General features: G+C 40.8%; 1 protein-coding gene across 4 annotated transcripts in view; it reads right to left on the reverse strand.

Annotated features, from left to right (window-relative positions):
• Positions 1 to 26,268, reverse strand: part of DNM3 (dynamin 3) — a 386,126-nt gene that overhangs the window by 109,568 nt on the left and 250,290 nt on the right. For all 4 annotated transcript variants that reach the window (XM_080649442.1, XM_080649441.1, XM_080649440.1 and 1 more), the window contains one exon: positions 5,118 to 5,227. In XM_080649442.1, the coding sequence (XP_080505568.1) occupies positions 5,118 to 5,227 (110 nt within the window). The remainder of the gene's footprint in view (positions 1 to 5,117; positions 5,228 to 26,268) is intronic.

Raw genomic sequence — 26,268 nt, forward strand, 5'->3', positions numbered from 1 at the left:
AATGCACGTGGAGGCCTAATGAGAGTCACCTTCTATAATGCCAATTATTGCTTGTGGCTAAACCCTATGCTGTCTGTTACTACAGCATAAAAATACTGGAGTGGAATACACTGTCATATAACCTGGCTAAATGTTACCTCAGATTCTATTTTCCACTTGTTTCAGGTATAAGATTCTCTCAACTAGACTATCTTGTCTACATTTTTTTTATCTTTTCATTGGTTTCCTACATTTGAATGAGTAAGACTCATTAGAGATTACAAATGTTACGGAAAGCAAGATCACATCTTGTAGTTCATTTAGAGCACTAACACTGATATGCATGGCTGCTAATGCAGAAATATCTAATAAATACATTGGAATTATTAACAGAATAAAAAGTTGTGAATTGAAGAATTAGAGAACAGGATAATGATAGCTGTTTTCCTCTAACTGCTTTATAAAATGCTTATGTTTGTACACACAAACCAGGCTGACATCCAGGTTCACTCTGATCGCAACCCTTATTTCTAAGGGGAAGTCAGGAACATGGCCTTGTGTTTCAATGACCTAATCATAATGAGAGGATATTTCATTTCAACCAAAATGGCAGAATGGAAAATTTAGAAACTCTTTCCTACAGGACATCTAAAATGCTGAAAACATTATTTTAATAGGTTCTCTCTGAAATGGGAAAAAAAAATCCTTAAGAGAAAGAGAGCGAGAGATAAAGCTAAGAAATACATCTTTTGTCACTTTGCGACTGTATGGTGTCAGTTTTAGTAACTAAAAGGCTTGGATCTTAGTGGCTACAAAAGAATAGAAAACAAGATCTTAGGGGTTATGTGAGAGTCAGGACTCTCCAAAAGCCATAGCCTCAGAAAAATAATATTGAAATAAAAAAAAATAATTTGTCCACTGGCAAAGAAAGAGGACAGGCAAATTTGTTTTGGCCTAATCAAAGGTGAAGAGAGGACTAGTATTAGTAAACGAGAAGATAGAGCTAAAATGTGACCCAAAATGAGGCACAAGGAGAGATGTACAAAACAGAGAGTCAAACATATGAAGGACAGGATAAAATGGATGAGTACATGTCTAACAGGAATTCTAGACAGAGAAACAAGAAAGAACAGAGATAAAAGTTAAAGAGATAATGATATAGATTTTTTTCAGACTCAATTAAAATCATGAATCCTCAGATTTAGGAAACACAATGAATCCCAAGCAGGAAATATAAAGCAAAATACACACTGTATTGAAACTTCAGTATACTAAGGACAAAAAAGCTCTTAAATTCAACCAGTGAGGAAAAACAGATGATCTATTAAAAGAAGTAATAATTAAACTGTCAGCTAACTTCTCAAAAACAGAACAGAAGCCAGAATGTTGGGAAATAATGACTTCAAAGTATTAGATAAAAGAACCATCGTCCCATAATTTAATATCCAACTGAAGTATTATTCAATAATGAGGACAAAATAAAACATTTTCAGGAAAACAAACACCAAACAATATGCCACTGAAGGGATTCCCAAAGAGTGTACTTTAGTGTGAAGGGGAATGCACCAAAATTAAACACTGGGATGCAGAAGAAATGAGAACAAAGAAACTGAAAAACAAGTTGATAAATCAAAACAATCACTATCCATGTAAACCATTATAATATGAAATAAAGTAGTAAAAAAGTGAGGTGCGACTCAAATATTGGGTAATAATAATATGGAAATCAGGAAAGATTAGTAGAGCTACAGTGTTTTAAGGTCATTAAAAAAAGACTAGAATGACTAACTTCAAACTTCAAGTAAAAATAATAAAAGAATACGAAAAGATTAAAAATAAAGTATATAATTTATAAGCCAAGGGAAAAAATTAATTAACCTAAGTAAAAGGAAAAGAAGTCAGGAAAGATAGGGAAAAACAAGTACAGAAAAGGCAGGTTAATGAAAAAGACTAAAATAAGATGTTCAAATAAATTCAAATAATCAGTAATGATAATAATAAATATAAATGGGCTAAACTCACCAGTTAAAAGAAAAAGCTCTTACATTAAATAAAAGAAACAAACAAATCCAGCTATGTGCTATAGGAAAAACACGATAAAAATACAGAAAGACTGATGACCAAAGAAAGTAAAAACAATAAACCAAGCAAATATTAACCAAAAGAAAGGTAGTGTAACTATATTATGATCAGACAAAGTTAATTTTAAGGTAAAGATCATTGTTAGAAATAAAAGCAGTTGCCACAAAATTATTAAAAGAAAGTCACCAGGAAGAAACAACAATTCTAAACTTGTAAGAATCTAGTAACAGACTGACCTCAAAATAAATATAGAAAAAATTGATAGACTTATTAGAATAATAAAGCTCACAATCATAAAGTGAGATTTTTCACACCCCTCTGATAAAGTGAGATTTTATATATATACACACACACACACACACACACACACACACACACACTAGAGGCCCGATGCAGGAAATTCATGCATGAGTAGGCCTTCCTTCCCCAGCTGCAGGCACCGGCTTCCCTCTGGCACCCGGGACCCAGGCTTCCCTTGCAGCCCCGGCTTCATCCAGAAGGTTGTCTGGAAGGACATCTGGTCTAATTAGCATATTATACTTTTATTATTATAGATTTTTTTTTATCAATTTCAGTGAGGAAGAAAGTGGGACAGAAACATCAATGATGAGAGAGAATCATTGACTGGCTTGCCCCCTGCACGTCCCCTACTGGGGATGGAGCCTGCAACAAGGGCACATGCCTTGACCAGGAATCAAATTGTGACCTCTTGGTTCATAGGTTGACACTCAACCACTAAGCCACACTGGCCAGGCAAGTGAGATTCTTAATGGTGTTGGTCTGTCTCCCTGTCAACTTCCCTGTCTAGAATATAATCTAAAATGTATCATCTTTTTTGTCCCTTTTATTCACAGATGTATTTTAAGAACACAGAGCAGTACCTAGCACATAATAGCTGCCTAATATACAGTAGTTATGAAATAATTCTCCTTAAAATATAAATAAGACAAAGATTTCCCATTATATTCAACATTGTACTTACTAGAGGTCCTCACCAGTACAAAGTTAATTGAAAACTAATCACAATTTCAGAGAAAGAGACATTGGTAAAAATGCCTGTAGATGGGACATCCTTGCACTCTTGAGGTTTCTGAGAAGTAACTGAAGAGTTCAATGCCTGCTGAGAACTAGTATTCCAGAATACCTGTATTTTTAGAAGTTTATAGAGTTTCCTTATCTTGGTGTCTTTTGTTCTCTTTAAAATCCACAGTTGTATTTCATCTAAAAAGATGCTGATTTTTTTTTTTTTTACTTTGTATCAAGTCCTTTTATTTTGACACAGCTATATTATCAGTATTTGTTGTTGTTAATCCTCACCTGAGGATATTTTTTCCATTGATTTTTAGAGAGAGTAGATGGGGAGAAAGGGAGGGATGGAAAGAGGAGGGGGTGACATCGATGTCAGAGAGACACACCAATTGCTCGCCTTCCACAATTGCCCTGATGGGCTGAGGATCAAACCTGCAATCCAGGTACATGCCCTTGACTCAAACCTGTGACCCCCACTGAGCATTGGAAAGCTTAAACCTGAATCAAACCTGTGACCCCACTGAGCAACACTGGCCAAGGACCACGCCCTTTTAGAACCTAAACTTTCCAGGTTGACCAAGGACCCGACTGTAGTTTACTCCTGTGTGGGAGTCACACTTCCCATTCTGCATCCAGGCCAGAAGGCTGAGCACCCCCTGATGATTCTTTTAGGACCACCCACTTCCCCACTGCTCTGAGGAAGGTGTTCAAGTCACTGAGTGTGGTCCCAGTACGAAGACATGCTACTGCTCTCTCCAGGAAACCTTTTTATTCTTTCTATTACTAATGTTTTGGTTTTTTTCTAAGTCTTTTTAAAAAACAATCCCATCTCAGTATTTGATAGGGGAGTTATATCTAATTTGCTGTCCCCTTGATTCTTTAAATGCCTTGCTCTTGTGGTTTTTGTAAGTATTTTTGTATGAGTCACTCTGAGCAACTGACTGGGAATGTAGGAAAAAGGCTCATTTTGCTATTTTGATTCACTGTGTGATTGACCCTGGGCCAGTCACTGAACCTAATCAAGGCACTTCATTCATTGCTAAAGGAAGATAAAAGGCCTGGAAAGATGAGTTAAAATTGGACCCCACAGCTGATGACTCCGTCTCTTAAAAACTGAGTCATAGAAATTAATTAGCTTTTTCCTGTAGCATTTCCATTTGGAAAAGATCTCCCATGTTCTCCTTGCCTAGTTGTAACCGCCCTTTTACACCTTTCTGTCCGTGTTCTCTGTTACCTCTCCATTTGTTTATTTAACTTTACCGCTTAATTTCTTTCAGTGAACAACCATGGCACTCTGGGATAATCAGCCCCAAATTAAGTTTTGCTATTGTAGGTGAGTGGCAGTTTAAAAAAAAGAGAGAAAGAAAGAAATACAACTTCGACAAGAAAGATTCAGGTTTAAGCTTTCCAATGCTCTAATTTTGTGACCTTAAGAAAGTCAGTTACCCTCTCTGAGCTACATTTTCTAATTTATAAAATGGTAAGCATACTACTCTATCTTTTAACCTCATGGGCAATTGTCACACACAAAAACAGACAATGAGATGTGTTTGGAAAAACTGTAAAGTACGATATATTTGTCTTCATGTTAACTGGATAATTCTATTCACCAATGCAAGAATCTAGTCATAATATATAGGAAAAGGTCTTAAGTGATATCCAATTATGCCAGACAAATATCATTAAAACTATGGCTGAGTAATCTTTAAGTAAACAATAAATTCAGGGCCAGGAAGACGTTAAAGTAATAAAATGTAGTTTAAGAATGGAAGCAGCGTGATGGGGGTGGCTCCTGGCAAAGCAGGGAATAAACTAATTAATATTTGAAGATCCTTTTTACGCTAATTTTTCATCTTTAGAATCCATAACCTATGGCAGAAGCTAAAAACTACAAAATAAATGAAGGCAAAACAGATGAGTTAACAAATTTCAAGGTGGGGCCAAAGGAACTATTGCAAATATGATCTCTGGGTCATGTAGAAATTCAAGGGGGGGAATCTGAAGACAGAGCTGCTCCATTTTCTTACCTTTGTTCTGTGTTAAAGATTGCAAAGATGTGCTTGCTGGACATAAAGCTTTTTTCCACATCTCTAACTTTCAGGTTGTCCAAGGGAAGCATATACTTCTTTTCTTTTTCCTATTAAGAGAGAGAGAGAAAAGAGGGGGGGAGGGGAGGAGAGCACTTTAATAAAAGATCTTGAAGCATGTCAATGGTGACATTTCACCTGAGCTGGCCAACATTTGATTACAATATTTTGATACCAGGTACCAAAGAAGAGCAGTTATCTGAGATAGGCATTTCCAATGATTCTCAACACATGGTCGGAGGAAAGAGGGGAGGAAAGGCTAGAGGAAGGAAGGGCTCAGCGATGGAGAAAACACATGGGCCTCTATCCTTTCTTCCTCATGTGGGTCCCCTTAGATGTTTTCAAATGTTAGCTTGATATTAAGAATTTAGCCATCTGTTAATATTTAACAAAAATGTTCTGGTCCTAATTCAATGAGAAATGCCAGATGGATTTCATTTCATATTTTATTTGCAGTCTAAGCAGTTTTGATAGCCAGTGCTGGCAGGGGCTTGGAAGCACAAGGACCCCAGCATGAAATGCCCCCATAAACTATGCTGAAGCACAGCCATACTTCCTTCATTTAAGTCTAGAACAAAAGGGGCTCCAGAAAAAGAAAACGATGCCATTCAGTTGTTGAGCTCTTGGAGAGAGAGAAAAACACAGCAAAACATTAGAAGTGGGCTGATATTAACTAGAATAGAGTCTTTTTCAAAATTAACAATTCTTTAGTAAGAAAATGGACATTGGAGAGAGGAGGTCTGCAAATGACACCAAATGGATCTTAGTAAAACATACTGGGTGGCAATTATTAGAAACAATTACTTTCAGGGACTGGCCCAGGGGCAATGTTATCATATGTACAAATGCTTAACAGCCAACGATAATAGGAGAGCCAAACACTCAATCTAGGAAACCTAGTCAGGATGCATTCCTGGGGCATTTGAGCCCTGACCTAGCTCTGGTGCTGGTCCTGAGAAAAAGCAGGACTAGCCTCTGGAAGAGGGGAGCATGGAGACTTAGCCATGACTTTTAATAAACAACTATTAACGTATTTCCTGTGGAGAACACATACACTGTAGAGACATGTCTGACATAAGCCTTTTTTTTTTTGCTGTTCCTTCGGCCCCTACAGCACGTCTTTGAGGATTTGTGGCTGGCTCAGCAGTGGAGAGCAGAACTCATCTGTGCTCCCAGGCCAGCGGGTGGGGATCATGTCTGCACACCCACAGAGAGTCATCGGGAGTAACATTCTCTCTGCCACTTCTTACTCCTAAATTGCTCAGAAAACAGTTGGCAGAGCACATTCAAGTGGTGTGGCAGAGAGAACTAGGTGACTGAAGAAGCTGAAGGCAGTTGGTTGGAGAACACAATGGCTGTCCTGGCAGACAACGTCTGCAAAGAAGATTTAAAAAACCCACAAAAATAACGAAGAAACTAAATGGGAGTGAAGGAAGCCTAGGAACAAGCATGAAAAAGCAAAGCACTGTAAGAAGATTCCAATATTTCTTGTGCAAAAATTAATACTACATTAACAAATTCAAGGATATTCTTAACAGCAACATAGATCATTTAAATAAGTGAAATATCATAGTTGAGTGATGTGTTTGAAACACAAGATCGAGGCAAGATCATAGACTAAATAAAAATCTATTAAATCCATAATTAAATGAAAATGCTTGAGACCCAGGGAAAATTTTTTAGCCCTTTTTCAATGCCCTAAATTTAAGCAGCTGGATTTTTTTAATGCACCATCCTAGTCAACCTTTTGAAATGATGGATTTGCCTTTTAATGGAAATCTGCATTTCATTGTGAAGATGGAACACAATGTCCTTGGCGTGTTTTCTATAGAAGGAAGCTTCCTTTGAACTTCATTCTTTAGCATATAGCAACAACCAAAAATCCAGCAAGTTGATGTCAATATTCAACACTGGAGAAATACACAGACAGACAGGGGAACATGAAAAATGTACTGTAGTTTCATTTCCAAGTGAAATGTCGTTTACCCAAGGGTTTTGAAGATGTATTGTCCAATTCTTCCATAATCAAGAGTTTTAAGATTGACAAAGGAAGAACAAAGAAACTCAGACTGATTTGTTTAATTAAAGTTGCTAGTCAAAGGGAGAATTAAATGAGAAGTGAAATGGTATGTCATGAATATTTCTAAAATTTTTGGTGCTTTGGGGAAAAATATTTGGCTAAAAGAACATTTTAAATATGAAAAAGCTAAAATAAACAAAAGGAATAGAAGTGATAAAGGATAAGCAGAAATTATAATTTCCCATACAGTGAGTCTTAGCACCAGCTTATTTGAGACATCTGCTACATAAATTAGTAAGTTTTATTAAACTGTCTAATAGCACACTGTCCAATGTTGTAGCCACCAGCCACAGGTGACTACAGAGCACTTGAACTGTAGCTACACTGGAATATGCTCTCAGTGTTAAACACACACCAGGCTTCAAAGACTCAGTATGAGAAAAACAATGTCAACCATCTCATTAATACTTTTATAATGATTACTAGAGGCTCAATGCACAAAATTTGTGCAAGGGGCTCGGCCCTCACAGCCCCAGCTTCATCCGGAATGTCGTCCTTTACCTCCTTTACCACATCAAGACTACAGCACTGCATCTGAAGCATTTGTTTCAGCTCCCTTGTTTGACATTCCCACGACATTAACTGAGGTCCCCGGCAACTCATACACATATGATTATAAATGGTCTACTTGCCATCAAATTCCTCTCACGTCATCACAGAGGGCAATATCTAGAACTACTCTATCAAACTCATTATAGTCTTTCAAAACTTTCATACCTCTCGATTATTTATGAAAGAAAATCCACAAAACTCCTTAATATGAAATTGGAAAACACCTATAATTTGCTTCCACCCTGATTTGTCAGTATCTCCTTTAGTCTTCCATAAGAAGCCTCCATTTCAGCCAAATGCACCTTTGCCAAGAGTCTGTTCCCAACTTGAAATACCCTTTTAACTTCTACCACATCCATCTATTATTTAGCATCTACCTCCAGTTCTACTCAGTGCAAAAGTTTTCCCAAGTTTGTCACTCCTCCATCTCTCACCTTTCAATTCATACAACAGGTATTATTTATTCTATTTATTTTGAATTACACTTTATGAGACACCTTCATCTTATAAATGTACCACATTAAACGCTTTGTATAAAGGTTGTTCATTTGGCGCTCAGAATGTTCAGTCAATTCTATTGTTTAAGTAGGATGCATTAGCAAAGAAATAATTTAAAAGTAGAGTTTTCACAATCTTTGTAAATAAATCCTATTTAATAAAAAGGCAATATGCAAATTGTCCCCTCAACCGGGAGTTTGACCAGGGGGCAGGGCTGTCCTGCCAATGACCCAGGGCCTCTCTCCCCGGCCGGCCCCACCCCCAAATTCGTGCACCAGGCCTCTAATAAGAAAGAAAATATTTTAAACATTTTATGTTGAACACACATTTTGGAGGAAGCTCTTGTAAAATTTCAGAGAAAGATTTTTTTAAATTATTTTTTCTGTTTTATTAAGAAATAATTGCTATACATCCTTGTACAAGTTCAAGGCATATAGCATAATGGCTTGATTTACATATATCGTGAAATGGTTACCACAATAGGTTCAGCTAATATCCATCCTCTCATATAGATACAATAAAAAGAAAAGAAAGAAGAAAAAAACATCTCCTTGTGATAACTCAGGACTCTCTTAACAACTTTCCCATATGTCATACAGCAGTTAACTATAGTCACCATGCTGTATATAACATCACCAGGGCTTATAATTGGAAGTGTGTACCTTTTGACCAGCTTCCCCAATTTCCCCTCCTCCTATGCCCTGCCTCTGGTAACCACAAGTCTGATCTCTTTCTCTACTGAGCTTAGTTTTGTTTTTGTTTTAAGATTCCACATGTAGTAAGCTCACACAGTGTTTATCTTTCTCTGTCTGACTTGTTTCACTTAACTTAATACACTCAAGGCCCATCCATGTTATCGCAAATAGTTTTTATGGCTGAATAGCCCAATTGCATATATATCAATATCACAACTTCTTTTAACTATTCATCCATCAGTGAATACTTTGGTTGCTTCATGTATTGGCTATTGTAAATAATATTGCTGTACACATGGGGATGCAGGTATCTTTTCAAGGTAGTGTTTTCGCCACTTTTGGATATATAGTAGCTCCCCCTTATCTTTGGGGCATAAGACCTCTAGTGGATGCCTAAAACCACTGGAACTTATACATACTATGTTTTTTTCTATAACACAGCTATGATAAAGTTTAGTTTATAAATTTCAGCACAGAAAAATATTAAAAATAAAATAAAACAATTTTAACAATACACTGTAATAGAAGTATGTGAATGCAGTCTCTCTCAAAATACCTTGTGCCAAAAACCGGTTTGGCTCAGTGGATAGAGCATCGGCCTGTGGACTGAAGGGTCCCGGGTTCGATTCCGGTCAAGGGCATATACCTTGGTTGCGGGCACATCCCCAGTGGGGGGTGTGCAGGAGGCAGCTGATCAATGTCTCTCTCTCATCGATGTTTCTAGCTCTCTATCCCTCTCCCTTCCTCTCTGTGAAATATCAATAAAATATATTAAAAAAAAAAAGAAAAAGAAAAAAAGTTACAAAATACCTTGTTGTACCATACTCACCCTTCTTCTTGTGATGATGCAAGATAATAAAATGCTAACATGACATGGTGAGGTGAATGACGTGGGCCTGGTGACACCACATCAGGCATTACCATAAGGGTGACTTGAACACAAGCACAGGATAACTGTGACAGTCAATCTCATCGCTTAAGGTGGTTACTTGGGACTAAAGGGCAGGAGCATGCACAGCGTGGAGACGCTGGACAAGGGATGATTCACGTCCAGGAGGGATGGAGGTAAATGGTGCGAGATTATATCACACTGCTCAGAACAGCATGCAATTTAAAAGCTAGGAATTAGTTATTTCTGTAATTTTTCCTTTAATATTTTTGTATCACAGCTGACCTCAGGTAACTGAAACTGCAAAAAGTAAAGCCACATATAAGGGTGGGGGGGGGGCTGTACCCCCAGAAGTGGAATCGCTGGATCCTATGGTAGTTCTATTTCTACATTTTTGAGGGTCCTCCATATTATGAGAAATTATTTCTTAATGAAGATTCAGATATGAAATTCTGCATATTTTCAAAAGCTTCAGAAGCTGATATCACTTAGTCAACATTTTTCTCTTCACTTTTAAACATAGTACTTCTCCTTTCCTCGAAGGAAGACGGTTGCCAGCAGTACTTCTATAGGAGGCATCCAGAAAGATGGGGGTTCTTTGTTCCACGAGAGAGGATTCTTTCCTTGTAGTAACTTGGCAGAAGTTAGAAGAGGAGAAATAGGAGAGGCCAAAAGAGGATGCATCCAATGTGTGAGAATGTGGTCTGAGGTGGAAGTGAGTGAACTGATTGATAAAAGGCAGAGGAATCAAGGTGAAGGGAGACAGGAATTATGGAATGGCCATAGAATCAAATAAAAATTCTATGCCAAAAGACACACACACACACACACACACACACACACACACACACACACAAAACAAACAAAAAACCAACCACTACCCTGTATGACATGCTTACTAGTATATACCATCTGGCTCCTTGTGACTTCTTAGCAAACAGGTCTCTTAGAACCATGGATGCGATTTAGAAAATCCTTCCAATTCAAAGCACTCCTGCCATGCCCTGCCTACCTGATTGGGCACTTTGATGGGTCCACCAAAAACTTGCCCCAGTATGCAGTCCTTTGGAGCCATCAGGCCCTGCCATGGCCAGGCACCCACTCAGGCCTCTGCTACTATATCTATGATGCCACCTGTCTGATCCCGACAGCACTGTATACTTGGTTCGTTATTTTGCCTTTTGTTTTCTAAGTGTGCAGATGATTCCCCTAAGTGTGTGGATGCTCTGCCTTTCCAACTGCCAGGTGAACTCCCAACGGAGAGAGAAACTATTACATTATTACCTTTGTTGTTGTTCATCGTTTATGAATCTTGCTCCCCTGCTTCTCTCTAGGTCCTGACTACGATCAAATCACCAACTCTCGGAGGAAAGCAACTGTTTCCTTCCTAGTGTTGGTGGCATAGTTGACATTCAACAAACACGTGTGGAATGAACATAAGACTGAGTCCCCTCATGGGCTGACATTCTGCTTTGCCTGGTTTAAGAAGTTAAAGATGATGACTGACTTAAAAAATAAGCAAAATATCAAAGTAAAAAGAGAAGCTATAAAAATATTGAGAATACCAGAATACTAGCTCCACATGCTGTTGAAAACTAAAATCTGGTGTTTATTGCTATTAAGAAGTTATAACTATAGAGATGTTCAAGTATGAAACTCATAATATAAACTACCCATCTTCTTATTTGGGCTCTAATTCCCTGCTTTAATCAGAATTACACTTTGAGTAGTGAGCAGCATCTGGGAGCCAGCAGGCTGCTAGTAAATGACACTTCTTTAGATTTCTCTGTTGGGCACTGAAGAAACTTTGATGGGCTGCTCTAGTAGGTCCAAGAAAATGCCATGGTCTACACACCAGTGGCTTCAGGGGTGCCCCCTCTGCACCCACACTGATCCTTCAATGGAGAACACACTGCCATATGTCCATGAGGTAAGAGAAAGAGAGTCACACTTGCCAATACCCAAGTAGAAACCTGATCTTTTTCTGATTCCCTCTCTCTCTTCAGAGTTTAGTTAAATTCCCACCTCCTCCAGGAAGCCTTCTTGGCCATGAGAGCCCATTGGAGGGCTCCCTTCTCCATTCTGATGGCATTCTCGGGCAGCACTACTTTTTGTTTTTGTATTTAGTATCCTAGAAATGTGGACTCTTCCTCTCCTCAGACTAAAAACAAACAAAAAAGTACTTTTATAATTTAAAAGTGAGAGCATTAGGATTGTATTCACAAGTTTTTACCTATAATCTCTATATTCTTATATTTAAAGACATATTCATGAGTATTTGTATACACAAGACTGAAAATGATATATGTAATAAATAATCAATGTAAAGGATTATGGCTAAGCTTGGCAGGTCAATCACATGCACATCTCTCTTTCCCTTCCCCAAACCCACTCTGATAACAGTAGGAAACAAAGAAAAGGGGAGGGGAGAAAACAGTGGACAAGAGATCTCCCAAAAACTTTGAAAGAGAGAAAGCAGACAGAGGACCATCCATTGACTTAGCATACAGAGAGGGGCTACCCCCCAGATGTCTACAGGGGGAGAAGATGGAGGAGGGGCCACCCCAGCTGGGTCCTGTCCTTGGAGGCACCTGGTGTACCCCATAAGAGGGGATATATCTGTGGGGCTGAGACAGCAGGATCAGGCAGGGTCTGTACAGAGAAGTACACAGAACAATGGATGACCCAGGGTCACCGCCTCTAAACATGGCAGCCCATTCCTACCCCAGTAGGAGACAGCAGATTATTTCCATAGAGAAAAAAATAGACAAAAGAAGTTTGGACAAGAGATACCAGGCAGGGTGGGCAGCAAAAGTGGGATTAAGAACAAGAGAACTCAGTGAAAGTCTTCATACTAAAATGTCCTTCAAGCCCCTTTCCTACCCTGTCCCAAAATGCCAGCAGCCAGATGGCTTTCTCTGCCCACACCAGGCAGGATATTGAACTGTTCTTCTCTGGAGAGGAGATGCCACGTAATCTAACATTTCAACTGATCCCCTTGCAGGGAGGACCTATATCCTGGAAGCCTCACCTGTCACACTGAGCTTCCAAGTAGTGAATGGCACAGGCTGTATCACAGCTACTAACTGAAGTGGATTCTGAGGCTGGGCTATCTCAGCACCCACTGCAACCTCCTTGTAATGTTCGGTTTCCATTCAAAGTCTTCTTTCCCTTCCCTATCTTGCTAGCGGAGTTAGGGCTCCAGATGAACCATGGCTTTAGCCAATCTGATGTATTCAGCAAGACTCTGATCAAGAAGTGGGTCACATTCAAGAGCAGCAAGGTAGGTGGCACCTGTTTGGTTGGCTTGGATCAAGGCATAGAAGGTGTGGCTCTGGATCCAGAAGCTACACTATGGGGCAGCTTCCTCACTGCGTAGCCTTTAGGCCTGAAATTCAATCTGGAGCCCATTTCTGGAAACTCAGCTAGTTCTGTGCTGTGCCCTCCAATGGTTCTTTAAGCAATTTACTCGCCCCCCCCTCCCCCGCCCCCCGCTTAATTTCTGAGCAACACTTCCTTTTAAAAAACTTAAAAATATTTTAATTAAAAAGTTTTAAATTAAAATTTTTTATGTCCTGCCTATGTGGCTCAGTTGGTTGAGCGTTGTCCCATGCACCAAAAGGTTGCCAGTTCAATTCCTGGTCAGGGTACATGCCCATATTTTGGGCTCCATCCCTGGTAGGGGGCGTGTAGGAGGCAGCCAATCCATGTTTCTCTCTCACATTGATGTTTCTGTCTCTCCCTCACATTGATGTTTCTGTCTCTCCCTCACTCTTCCTCTTTTTCTAAAAGACAATAAAAAAAAATCTTTACATTTAAAAAAATATTTAAGTTAAAATTAAAAAAAAATTTAAATTCTCCATGAACTGACTATGGGTAAGTGTGAGATACGGTTATGCAGTTATGAATTTTGAGAACTTTTCACTCAAGAAAGAGTCTTTAACCAGAAAAAAATTATGTACATGAGAAATAACATCCAAAGGATAGGTGAGGATGGCCTTCGAGCAGCATTGAAAGAAAGAACGTAAGACAAGCTCAGATGTGAATAAAGCAGAAAGAAGAATTCCCTGTGCCACATCTGTTCATGAACTATCACCAACCACCTTTCTAACAGCAGTGTGCTTTGTGGGTTTAGTTTACTCTGCTAGTAAGCTAAGTATGGGGACTTAGTTTGTCCCCGTACTTTTCCATTTACTAGAAAGGAAAAAATGTACTCAGTGTGGCAAAACATCCTGCAAGCACTTTAAAATTTGCATCTTTCAAGTGCTCGAGAGTCTCATTTTCTCATTTCTTTCTGTGTGCTCAGGCAACACAACTTGCATTTTTAAAAATGAGAAACTAGCCCTAGCTGGTTTGGCTCAGTGGATGGAGCATCAGCCTGCGGACTGGGGGGCCCCAGGTTCGATTCCGGCCAAGGGCACATGCCCAGGTTGTGGGCACAATCCCCAGTGGGGGGCGTGCAGGAGGCAGCCAATCAATGATTCTCTCTCATCATTGATGTTTCTATCTCTCTATCACTCTCTCTTCCTCTCTGAAGTCAATAAAGAAATATATTAAAAAAATAAATAAATAAAAATGAGAAACTTTCAAGTCTGGAGCAGTGACTGCTGTCCTTGAGAAGTGTGTGACATGACATGGATTCCTGGTAGCAACATCTCTCCACTCTGACTTCCATGGCTGCACGTGAAATTACAAAGGGACTCTGAATTTATGCCTACTTTGCAAGGGCTTTAAAGTGCATATTCATCATACAAAAATCTCTATTCATAGCCCTTTGAGTATACTTAAGCTATATAATAAAAGCCTAGGTGGCGTCACACCCTCATGCAACGTTGCCACAAGATGGCCACCCTCACATCGTCACAAGATGGCCACCACAAGATGGCTGGCAGGGGAGGGCAGTTGCGGGTGACCAGGCCTGCAGGGGAGGGCAGTTGGGTGCAACAAGGCCAGCAGGGGAGGGAAGTTGTGGGTGACCAGGCCTGCAGGGGAGGGCAGTTGGGTGTGACCCAGATGGGCAGGGGAGGGCAGTTGGGGGCCATCAGGCTGGCAGGGGAGGGCAGTTGGGGGCGATTGGGCCAGCAGAGGAGAGTAGGTGGGGGTGATCGGGCCGGCAGGGGAGGACAGTTGGGGGCAATCAGGCTGGCAGAGGAGCAGTTAGGCATCAATCAGGCCAGCAGGGGAGTGGTTAGGGGGCGATCAGCCTGGCAGGCAAAAGTGGTTAGGGGCAATCAGGCAGGCAAGGGCCAGCGGTTCCAGATTGTGAGAGGGATGTCCAACTGCCGGTTTAGGCCCAATCCCACAGGGACATCCCCCAAGGGGTCCCAGATTGGAGAGGATGCAGACCGGGCTGAGAGACCCCCTCCCCCCATGCATGAATTTCATGCACTGGGCCTCTAGTATTAAATAAAAGTGTTATTTTGGCTAAACATACCATTCATTTGTTAAAAAAATCAACACTAAAAAGTACTTTGTTTACAAATGCAGCTTAATTTTTACTTATCTGAGAAAATGAGGGTCAGGGAGGCATGTACAAATAAAACCCTCTGACAATTCCCAGAACTCAGTAGATGGATGGTTTGAGTTTTACCCCCATCATTTGTCACCAAGCTACAAACAGAAATCAAAGCTGGAAATTTCTCCTCTCACTCTATCATTTTAGCAAAGCAACACTCAAAAAGAGACAGCATTGGGGAGAAAAGCAACAAGGATAAGCATTTAACCAAATGAGTTTTCTGAAGTCCTTTGCATTGAAGGTTAAGCTAATTCTCTCCCTCACCCCCATTCCCTCCCTCTGCTGATATTCCCATAATTCAATGTGTTCCTCCTGGGAGGGAAATGGTCTGTGAGCTGAGGCAGTGCCCTTTGTGCTCCAGTGAGAGCCCTCCTCCCTGTGATCTTAGGGAGTGTAGTTTGGAAATGGAACAGGGAAAAGGGGCCCCTTCCATGTGCCTTCGGGGAAGCAGCCCTGGACTTCAGATGACACTGAGCTGGATTGCTCCAAGCACAGCTGGTGGTGTGAGCACCACCATGGGCTCAAACACATGTCCACACAGACAGGGCTTTGGACAAGGGTGCAAGACCCTCCATCGATCCTAATCATGGTGCCTAGGCCTAGGCTGCCCACTGCTTTCTGGGGAAAGGGTGAGGAAGAAGAATACAGCACAGAGAAGGAGAGAAGAGAGGGTGGAGGGAAGACAGGGAAAGGGAGTGTGAAGTGGCCTATTTATTTGTAACTGGGAAGGACTAGAGCTCCCCAAGCCAGAAGTGCTCTCTGCTTTCATGGCCTGCTGAAGTTGCCCTGTCCCCAGTCTCTGAGAGATGAAGACCACTGGGATGGGAAGGACACGTGACTGGAATTGAAAACACAGGGGTTCACCTATGAGCTCTGACACCAGCTATGTGAACCCAGGAAAGGCACTTGATTTCAGTAAGCCTTATCTTCTCTCTGTAAGGAGGTGATAATTCATGCCTCTTAAGAGGTGTGAGGCTTAAATGAGATCCTGCAGAGGGCTGTGCATTCATGCACTCCTGACAAATGTTTGTTTACTTTTCCTTGGGGGAAACCTTTTTCCCCATGCCCTTCCCACCTATAAAGACAGTAAGGGTTCTCTCCAACATATTTTCAACAGTAAGCTTTACACTGGTGAGCAATAGAACTATGAAGGGGAAACAGGAAGTTCATTACATGCCCAGCAGATAAACACAAACATGAACACTATCAAGCCAGGAGGGCTTCAAGCAGTGGAACAATCTCTGCAACTTTAAACTCTGTGTTCTTATTCAAGGCAGATGTGTAAGAAGTCCAGATCTGTGGGGAAGAGATGTGGCCAAGAGGGACCTGAATCCCTTCCCTCTCCCTGTATCCTACAATGGATTGTTCAGAACAGATCAAGAAAAGTACTTGGGGGAGATATAAGTTCTAAAATGAATAAAAAAGAAAAAATGTCCTAATTAAAGAATCATCTACAATAATTACAGATACGTCCTTACACTAAAAAATAAAATAAAAAAAGTAAGAGTCGCAACACTGGCTGGGAAACTAAAAAGTAGGGAAGATTTGTTTTCTTTCTCCAAACTTCTGCCATTCAGGCAGCTTTGCGTCTTGCTGGCTCCAAACCAGATGGCCTGGGTGGCCTGTTTTTGCTGTTGCCTAGAGCTTCGCCCCTGCTACATCCCAAGAAAGCTCCCTCTCCTCCCCACTCCACTTGCCCTGTAGTACCCACTGGGTTTTACATATCAAGAATAGGGACTCAGTTTAACCCTGTAAATCCCTGAGATTAGCAGACACATAATATATGCTGGTTTATGATGCAATCAAACTCACCTATGCTATGACTCATTATGCTGGGCTTTGTTTCATGCATAACTGCATTTATAACAAATTAATGTCAACCAGAGAATAGACTTCATTAATTATTCTTCCCAGGCAATATATTTGCATTTAAAGTGAGCTTTCAATCTTCTACTTGAAAAGACTGGGTCATTCGGGTCTTTTAGCAGCCTGGTAGGGATGACACCCTTGGGTTGTCCTTAAATCATCCCTATGGGTAGCCGCCTACTCCAAGGCTAGGTTGGAAAACTCTGGCTGCTTCTCTGAGTCATTAAGCATTATGTTTAGGGTTGTGTTTCTCTGACTAGAGTCCCCTGACCCCCTAGAGTCTGTAAGGTCTTGTGAGAATGAAAAAGAAAATCTGTGTTGGTATTTAATAAAATTAGCGTATGGGATGTTCTGAATAGTCACCATTTTATAAGGGAACACGCATTCAGCTTCAATGCCCATGTTTGCATTTCCAGGGTTGTAGTACTTGGCTTGTACTAACTGATGAGAAAAAGCAGAGACAGACATCAACATGTCTGTAATGTACTCTCCTCCAATGACTTAACAGTGCCTGGTGGATGGGATAACAGTGGCAGGAGGGAGGTGGGTCACACAGCACAGGGTAACCCAGGCATGCCAATCACAAAAGAACCCATGCCTTGAGGCCAGACACATTCCTGATGACTAGCTAATTATGTCTGCTAAACATAATTAATATGTTGATCAGCTGAAATTTCTTGATAAAATACTTTTGTTTGAATTTGACTTGTTTTGCTATTTTTTAAATACAGATTGACAAGAATAAGGTGTTTACTTACAGATATTTAAAATAAAACATTAACTGCTTGTACATATTTATATAATACTAGAGGCCCGGTGCACAAAATTCATGCACGGTGGGGGGGGGGTTGTCCCCTCAGCCCAGCCTGTACCCTCTCCCATCCGGGACTCCTCGGGGGATGACCAACTGCCAGTTTGGACCTACAGTTGGACATCCCTCTCACAATCCAGGACCACTGGCTCCTAACTGCTCACCTGCCTGCCTGACTGATGGCCCCTAACTGCCCCCCCTCCTGGCCTGGTCACCCCCAACTGCCCCCCCCCCACCAGCCTGGTCGCCCCTCACTAACCCCCCTGCTGGCCTGGTCGCCCCACGCAGCCTGCTGCTGCTCAGTCATTTGGTCGGCTCTCACTAACCCTCCTGATGGTCCAGTTGCCCCATGCAGCCTGTTCGGTCGTCCATTCGGTTGTGATGGTCGCTTAGGCTTTTATTATTATAGATAATGAATAAAAGTAGTTTGCCTATGCTCATAAATGATGAGGATTATTTTCTTTTAAAGGGTTTCTGCATATACCCAAGTTTGAGAAACACTAGTTTAGGGAAAGTGTATTTGGAATTCTCTTAAAAGGGATGATGTAGTCAAAATAGGTACAAATGACCTTGACTTATAATTAGGAGCAGAGCTTAGAAATTGCTTCAATTTCTGACTGCCCTCAGCAACACCAGGGGAAAAAACAGGATCAGGCCCTCAGAACCTGGGAGGCCCAGCCATGGCTGCCGCAAAACCGGGGCCCTTTGGGGGACTGTTTTCCTGCCTTGTGCTGCAATTCACCATATGGAAAGAAGGGATAATAATACCCAAACCCAATCCTTAAACCAAAAAAATGAAAACAAACTTAACTGTATGGGAACAAAGAGGCAATAGATGCAAAAGCATTTTCATCTTTTGAAAAACAAGAAGGTACTATTTAAAAGAGGAACTCTTGAAAATATCTCAACAACATGTGTCTAATTCATACTGACATGTGTACCAGTAATTGAACCTATGTTTAATTTTTGCTGCAAATTATCTGCTTCCTTTAAGAAGCTGGGCTGGTAAAATGCTGGCTTGTGTGGTTCAAAAATAGAGCTGTGGGAGGATTAGGGGTACCTTGGGAAAGACACAATGAGGCTGGGCCCTTAGCAAAAGAAGAATGAGTGGAACAAAGGAAGAGGAAGGGAGAACTCGATGCCAAGTCTAATAAAAGACAAGGAACTAGTAGAAAGTAATTGCAAGGAAATGGGGGTAATGGAGATTTTTTACCCCTAGGCCTAACTAATAACACAGAACAAATTTAACACAAACAGGACCAGACCAATGAAGACCCAGAGCAACCCAAAGACAGGCAAATAGCATATATATAAATACTCAATTTCATCCCACTTTAGGTACAGTGTGTATGCGACTCCCCTCTTCCCTGCCCCCTTCCCCATCCCCTTCTTTCCTTAGCTGTGCTAAGTTTAAATATTGGGTTAATTACAATTAAACTTAATCAATCCCTGTTTCATTATACAGAATAATTATATTTCAATTATAAAAGTGCTGCTGATGATATGACATGACAAATCTCAGATGCCTTATTTTAACTGCCCATGTTAACAAGTAACCACACCTGTCTTCAAATTTCATCCAGGTGTTTGCATACTTCAGGATTTCCTTCTCTTTTAAGGGTGACTAATATTCCATTGTATGTATACCTAGTATACCATGTTTTCTTTATCCGTTCATCAACTGATGGACATTTAGGTTGTCTCCATGTCTTGACTATTTAGTGAAAGTGCTTTTATGAACACTGAGGTGCTAATACCTCCTTGACTTCCTGACTTCGATTCTTTTGGATAAATACCCAGAAGTGGGATTGTTGGCTCCACTTATATGACATACTAGTACCAGTATATAAAATAGTCAAACTCATAGAATCAAAGAGTAGAATGGTGGTTGCCAGGAACTAGGGGGTGGGGGAAATGGGAAACTCTAAATAATGAGCAGAAAGTTTCAATTATGCAAGATGAGGCAGTTCCAGGGCTCTGCTGTACAACATGGTGAATATAGATAACAACACTATACTATGCACTTAAATTTTTGTTAAGAGGGTAGATTTCATGTTAAGTATTTTTACCACAGTAAAGCATAAAAATTTTTTTTAAATGAAGCATTTTTTCATGGTGGGGTGGGATGTGGAATCAATACAGCTTTTTCTAGGTGCCCTCTGGCTCTCCTATTTAAAAAGTCCTATATATCACCCTTCTTTTTAATCGGGTATTTCTATTCTGGCCTCAAAATAGAATTCTTAGCCCTTTACCCTTATCTACCTTTATTATCCCCAGTCCCCTGAATGCGGACATGAGACAGAGTTCCTTCAATTGCCTGTGAACATGCTACCAACTTGTGAATGCATTTTTATATGGAAATATGGTAATAAGACCATTTCTTAATAGTGCTCATTAAAGAGTTTAGAATAGAAGCTATCAAAACACTCCAAGAAGTTCAGAAGTCCTTTTTGCTCATATATGCTGCCACAGGAAAAAATAAAGACTACAATGAGGTGACCAGAAAGAGGGATGTGCCACCAAAGAAAGTGTCATGGAATAATGGAAGAACCATGTTGAATTGGATGGTTAAGAAACCTGAGTCCTCGCCCTAGCCGGTTTGGCTCAGTGGATAGAGCGTCAGCCTGCGGACTCAAGGGTCCCAGGTTCGATTCCGGTCAAGGACATGTACCTTGGTTGTGGGCACATACCCGGTGGGGAGTGTGCAGGAGGCAGCTGTTTCTCTCTCATCGATGTTTCTCTCTCATCGATGTTTCTCATACTCTATCCCTCTCCCTTCCTCTCTGTAAAAAAATCAATAAAAAATATTAAAAAGAAAGAAAGAAACCTGAGTCCTCATCCTGGCTCTACTACAGGTCGATACAGCAACTCTGGGCTTATCATGTAACCTCTCTGAACTTGTTTCCTGTGTAAGAAATGAGAAGTGGGACCAGATGCTTGGTTGTCCAGCTTAGCTGATCAGCATTCTGGGGTTTCTCCGGATGTTCTTCAGGAGCCACCAGGGACACTGGAGAGCCCCAAGGCCAGAGGGCTGGATCCTGGGCTCCCACCTGACATAACCAAAACAACGCCATCTTTATTTCATATAATGGGATTTTATGTGAGATTTTGATTGAATAAAGGTCCTAATGCTTAAAAACAAAAAAGGAGAGAGAGACAAGTTTGAAAACCACAAACAAAGCTGATGTCTGCGGTTCCTTGTAGCTTTAAGTTCTGGTTTTGAAATTAATCTATGTCTCAAATGTATGTGAGTAAGCAGTGAAAATGGAGTTTGCCCTGGAGAGAGTTTCCAAGGCACGAACATCAATCATGAAGATTCTCTGTTGCTCACATGTGGCAAGTTGATTTTTCTTTCTCTTTCTCTCTTTTTTTTCTTCCCTCAGGTCAATTTACCATCTGCCTCATCTTCATCAAAACATTAATTTCAGCTTAATCCCCTTTCTTCCTCTCTGGTGGTAAAAGGACCGGGCTTACTTTGAAATAAAACAAATAGAGTGCAGCTACACTTCCATGTGCAGGGTGGTTTCCATCTGATTACTGTGGAGTTCCAGGATACTAAAACGAATATAGCAATTTGGCTCTTCTCTAAGCCTCAGAGTCTAACAAACTATTCAAATAAAATGTACTGAAATTCATTAAATGTACTGGGTGGTTACCATATGCAAGGGACAGGGCACGGTGTGTCTGGTGAGAGAAATGCGGTAAGACTTGGCCTTCAATGAGGTCTATTCTCTCTGGTAAGAGGAAAAGTCAAGTCTGTGTGAGTTCACAGGACCGAGAGGCCTCATCAGGCAGAAGGGAGGTCAGAAAGAGCTTCAAGAGTCTTGAAGGGTGGGCAGGATTTTGGTCAGCTTTAGTATGCTACACTAAGAATGCTAAACTAAGAAGTCTGGATTTAATTCAAGCAACAGGGCAGTTGGGGAACATGTTCGCTTTACAACGATTAAGCTAGTTTTAGAATACAGAGTCAATAGAAGGCAGAAACTAAAAATTTGGATGGCAAGTGCTGGCTATTTAGATGGCCCAGAAGAGAAAGGTAATGAAATGGGATGATATCAGAGGAAACATCAAAAAGTGACTGATGGAGCAGTACCTACAGCAGATTTCCAAGAACTGAGAGCATGGCCACAAGAACAGCAGAGCAGATATGAAGCTTGTCTTGACACAAGTCAAGGAAGAAGACAATGGTAGCTTGGGCTAAGGTGGCTGGAGAGAAGAAAAAGAGCAGGTATATTTGAAAACTATTCAGGAGTAAAACCAACAGGGATTTGGGGGAGTGGATATGGAGGTGATGTTCACTGAGATCCAGAAAATCAATGGAGATGGGTTCATTGAGACCGTGAGTTCCATTTTAGATATTTTGATACTGAGAGGCATCAAGAGCAGCCAGGGTGATGATAATAAGAGTGCCCTCTATTTGAGATAGTTTTGAGGATGTGAGGTTCTTAGAAGAAAGTTAGATTGCAATGAATACAAAGAAATATAAGGATAAATGGGTGAAAAGTTATAGGACATATGGGGATTTTTCACAAAAGAATGGGACCTGCAAATGTGTCTTGAGAGGTTACACAATTTAAATTAGTTTTATCATGTTGCACTGACAGAAAAAGAAATAATATAAGGAAATAAGGACTATGAAGACATCTTTTTTCTAGATTTTGTTTCTAGATTTTGTCAGTGTTTAATGAATGACTGAGTTATCTATTTTCTAAGATCTTTGACCAGTGGAATGTTCCCTCCATCATATGTTTGAATGTTTAGAGCTCTGTTAATGTTCTATTTAGTTCAAGTGGTTATATGTTGGCTCCTTGGCGCCATTGTCAATAATAAAATTCAACAACACAAACCCCTAAATATGGCTTTGTTTTTCTCTTTTTAAACATATCTGATTCGAAGCCCAAACCAAGATCCGAGTTTTTTCCTTCTCATGTGGGAGACAAGGGTAAATGACTGACCACCATTAAAGTTACTTTACCCACTAGGCACGCTGCCCTTTTGCTAACCTATGTCTACTCAGCCTCCCAAATCCTTGCTCTTCACAGTAAACTTCTGTTTCCTTCCTTGATGCAGCAAATCTCTGCTCTTTCACCAATGTCCTGCTGTTCTCACTCCTTCCATGGGAGGAGCCCGGGAATCTGTATTTTTAACAAGTGTCCTGAGTGATTTTTGAGATTAGGTCCATTTGAGAACATCTGTGGAGAGCCTGGAGGCAGGAGGAAAACAGGCTGGGCCATGTGCCTACCACCTTCCACCGGCTTCGGCCAGACTAGGCCTGTGCTTTACTCTTTTCTATGAGGCCTCTACAAAAGCTTTCATCTGAAGCAAAGGCCCTATATAACTTGAAAAACATGGTCATGGACTTCTGACTTTCCTAATTCCCACTTCAACTAGTATTGTTCAACGAGGTATTCACAACTAGTCTAGAATCCCTCGGCTACTTGATGATCCAGAATTGAACATTACTGAGGGCTGCATGTGTGACAAGCTCTATTTTGTGTGTTACATATACAGCATTGAAGAAAAACAAAATCCTTGCCTTTGTTCTACTTTCTAGTGGCGGATATAAATAATAAATAGATAAGTGAAAGTTTTAGAAATTAGAAAATGATGAGTGTCATGGAGAAAAACCAAGCATGGAATGGAGAATGGGACAGGGTGTGTGTGTGTGTGTGAATGGGACAGGGTGTATGTGTGTGTGAGTGAATGGGACAGGGGGTGTGTGTGTGTGTGTGTGTGTGTGTGTGTGTGTGTGTGTGTGTGTGTGTGTCTTTGTGCACAATTTTCAACAGGGAAAAAGGAAAGCCTTGTGAGGAGATGACTACTGAGTGAAGACCTAAAGAAGACGGAATGACTAATGTACGAATCTGGAAGAAAAGTATTCCCAGACAAGAGGAAATCACAGTCACGTTTAATTAGCATGAGTAGAATGAATGGGTAAAAATGCAGAAACTCCTTTATCAGGAAACTGTCAGCTCTTGGAGCATCCCTTCCCTCCCTGTGGTTGTAGTGAATGCCCTTCTCTTTAAGTAGAACCCCCACATAGCCCATGGCATTCACACCCTCAGGAACACCCATTATCCTCCCTACGGCTGGATAAACAGTCACAGCGGGCATGTAACTTGTCTGAAGTCACAGGGCTAACTAGGGGTGGGCTAGAAATAGGGTTTGGGGCTTCTAAAGTCCAACCTCAAGTCCCTTCAGTTGAAAAGATTTTTAATACACAAACCAGAAATGGAATTGATTACAAATCTTTATTTAAAATTACATTTCTAATAAAAATGTTTTCTGAGTGACTGCATACTCACATAATATTAACATGGGCAATGTCCTTAATAATAAACTATCATTCTTTGAGAACTACTTTTGAGTTCCCACACCGCCACACGACCCATTAAGGGGGAAAGATGAAGAAATGAAGGGAGAGAAATAATGAATAAAATGTAACATGATGAGATCCAATCAACACACATGACCCCTAATCGTCTGACACCCTCGTTCTTTCTGATACATTGTAATACTTTCAATTTCCCACAATTCTGAAATGGAGCAACATACATACCTAAAAATTAAATTTTACTTTTCTTTTTTTAAAATGTTTTTATTGATTTTAGAGAGAGAGAGAGGAAGGGAGAAGGAGAGAAACATCAATATGAGAAAGAAACATTGATTGGCTGCTGCCTCCTGCATGTCCCCTACAGGGAATCAAGCCCCCAACCTGGGCATGTGCCCTTACTGGGAATCGACCCGGTGACCTTTAGGTTTATGGGACAACATTCAACTAACTGAGCCATTCTGGCCGGGCAAATTTTACTTTTCATATCCACTATGGCGTTCTTTTAATAATAAATAAAGGAAGCACCTATCATTGTCATTAATAAATGGAATCCCAACCAGCCACTCTGATAGCCTGATGTTTACTGCTTTAATATGATAGCCCCTCAAACTTCAGACCCAAATTCCACCTGGTCATTCCATCCAGTCTCCACTCAGACACACTGCTTTCCCTTCTCCTCTTATTTGGTAATGTGATCTCCATTTCCTCTATCACTTAATCTTCCCTGAGAAGCACTGCTGTTTCTGATATCTGTTCCCTTCCCGTCTGCCTGTGCGAACTCTGAGATAAAGACAAAGTTTGCAAGAAATACAAAACTCATCTGTCAACTTACTTTCCTGCCACCTGTCAGAGACCTCACTGCCACTCCCAGGAGCACTCTTAACTCTACATGGAGTTCAAACATTTTTTGTTGAGCTCTGCAGAGTTCTCCTCATCCCCCCCCCGCCCTTTTAAGTCTTTGCATACTGTATTTATTCACAATGCATCTGATCACTCCCCATTGTACACATTGTGCATACAGCTCCCACACCATCATTTCTGTTGTATCAAAAGCCTGGTATTTTAAGAAACTTCTATTTTGTCCTAAAACTGAAAGGCTCAACTTTAGGGTTTAACCTATAATCTGGGTGTTTGAAAAAATACCACAGCTGCTACAGCTGCCAAGATGGGTATGGAAGAAACAACCCTTTCTCACCAATGACCTCATCATATTTGTTCACACCCTTAAAATACTTAGGCTGGATTAGTGCAATGAATTCTGGGTTGAGTGTTAGCCTTAAAGACCACCTGTGAGATTCAGTTAGCTCGCCTACTTTAGGATCCTGGTCAGATGAGCCATGTTTCACTTACTCCATGCATTTAATTTGCAATCTAGAAAAAGTTAACGAAATACTGAATTTCTTAAAAAATTGTCCTGCTCAAATATATTTTCTCAGGGTCTTCTATTTTGAGAGTAAAATTAAAATACAGTTTCCCTATATAAAACTCACTTTCCTCTCCTCCACTCTCACCCCCCCAAAAAACAACCAACCAATCTGAACAGCTTCCTTTTTGCCAGGGAAGACAGGTTCAAGTTAAGGGGCTGCAGAGGATGGCTCTCCCTGACTATAGGGAGGTCATGAAAAAGTGCACTCCATTATCAGCTTTTCTGAATCTTCACCCTTCCATTTCCATCCTCCTCTTATCTCTCTCGGATTGAGGTCTTTGGGTTCCAACAAGGGCCAGCAGTACTGGGCAGACTTCCCTGGCTGACCTCCCTCTTCCTCCCCCACAGGTCACCAGGCCCATCACCGCCCCCCCCGCCCCCCCCCCACACAGATGCACCGTCGCTTACATCCATTTCACTCTCTC

Source organism: Plecotus auritus (genome assembly GCF_963455305.1).
Source record: "Plecotus auritus genome assembly, chromosome: 12".
Taxonomy (NCBI): Eukaryota; Metazoa; Chordata; class Mammalia; order Chiroptera; family Vespertilionidae; genus Plecotus; species Plecotus auritus.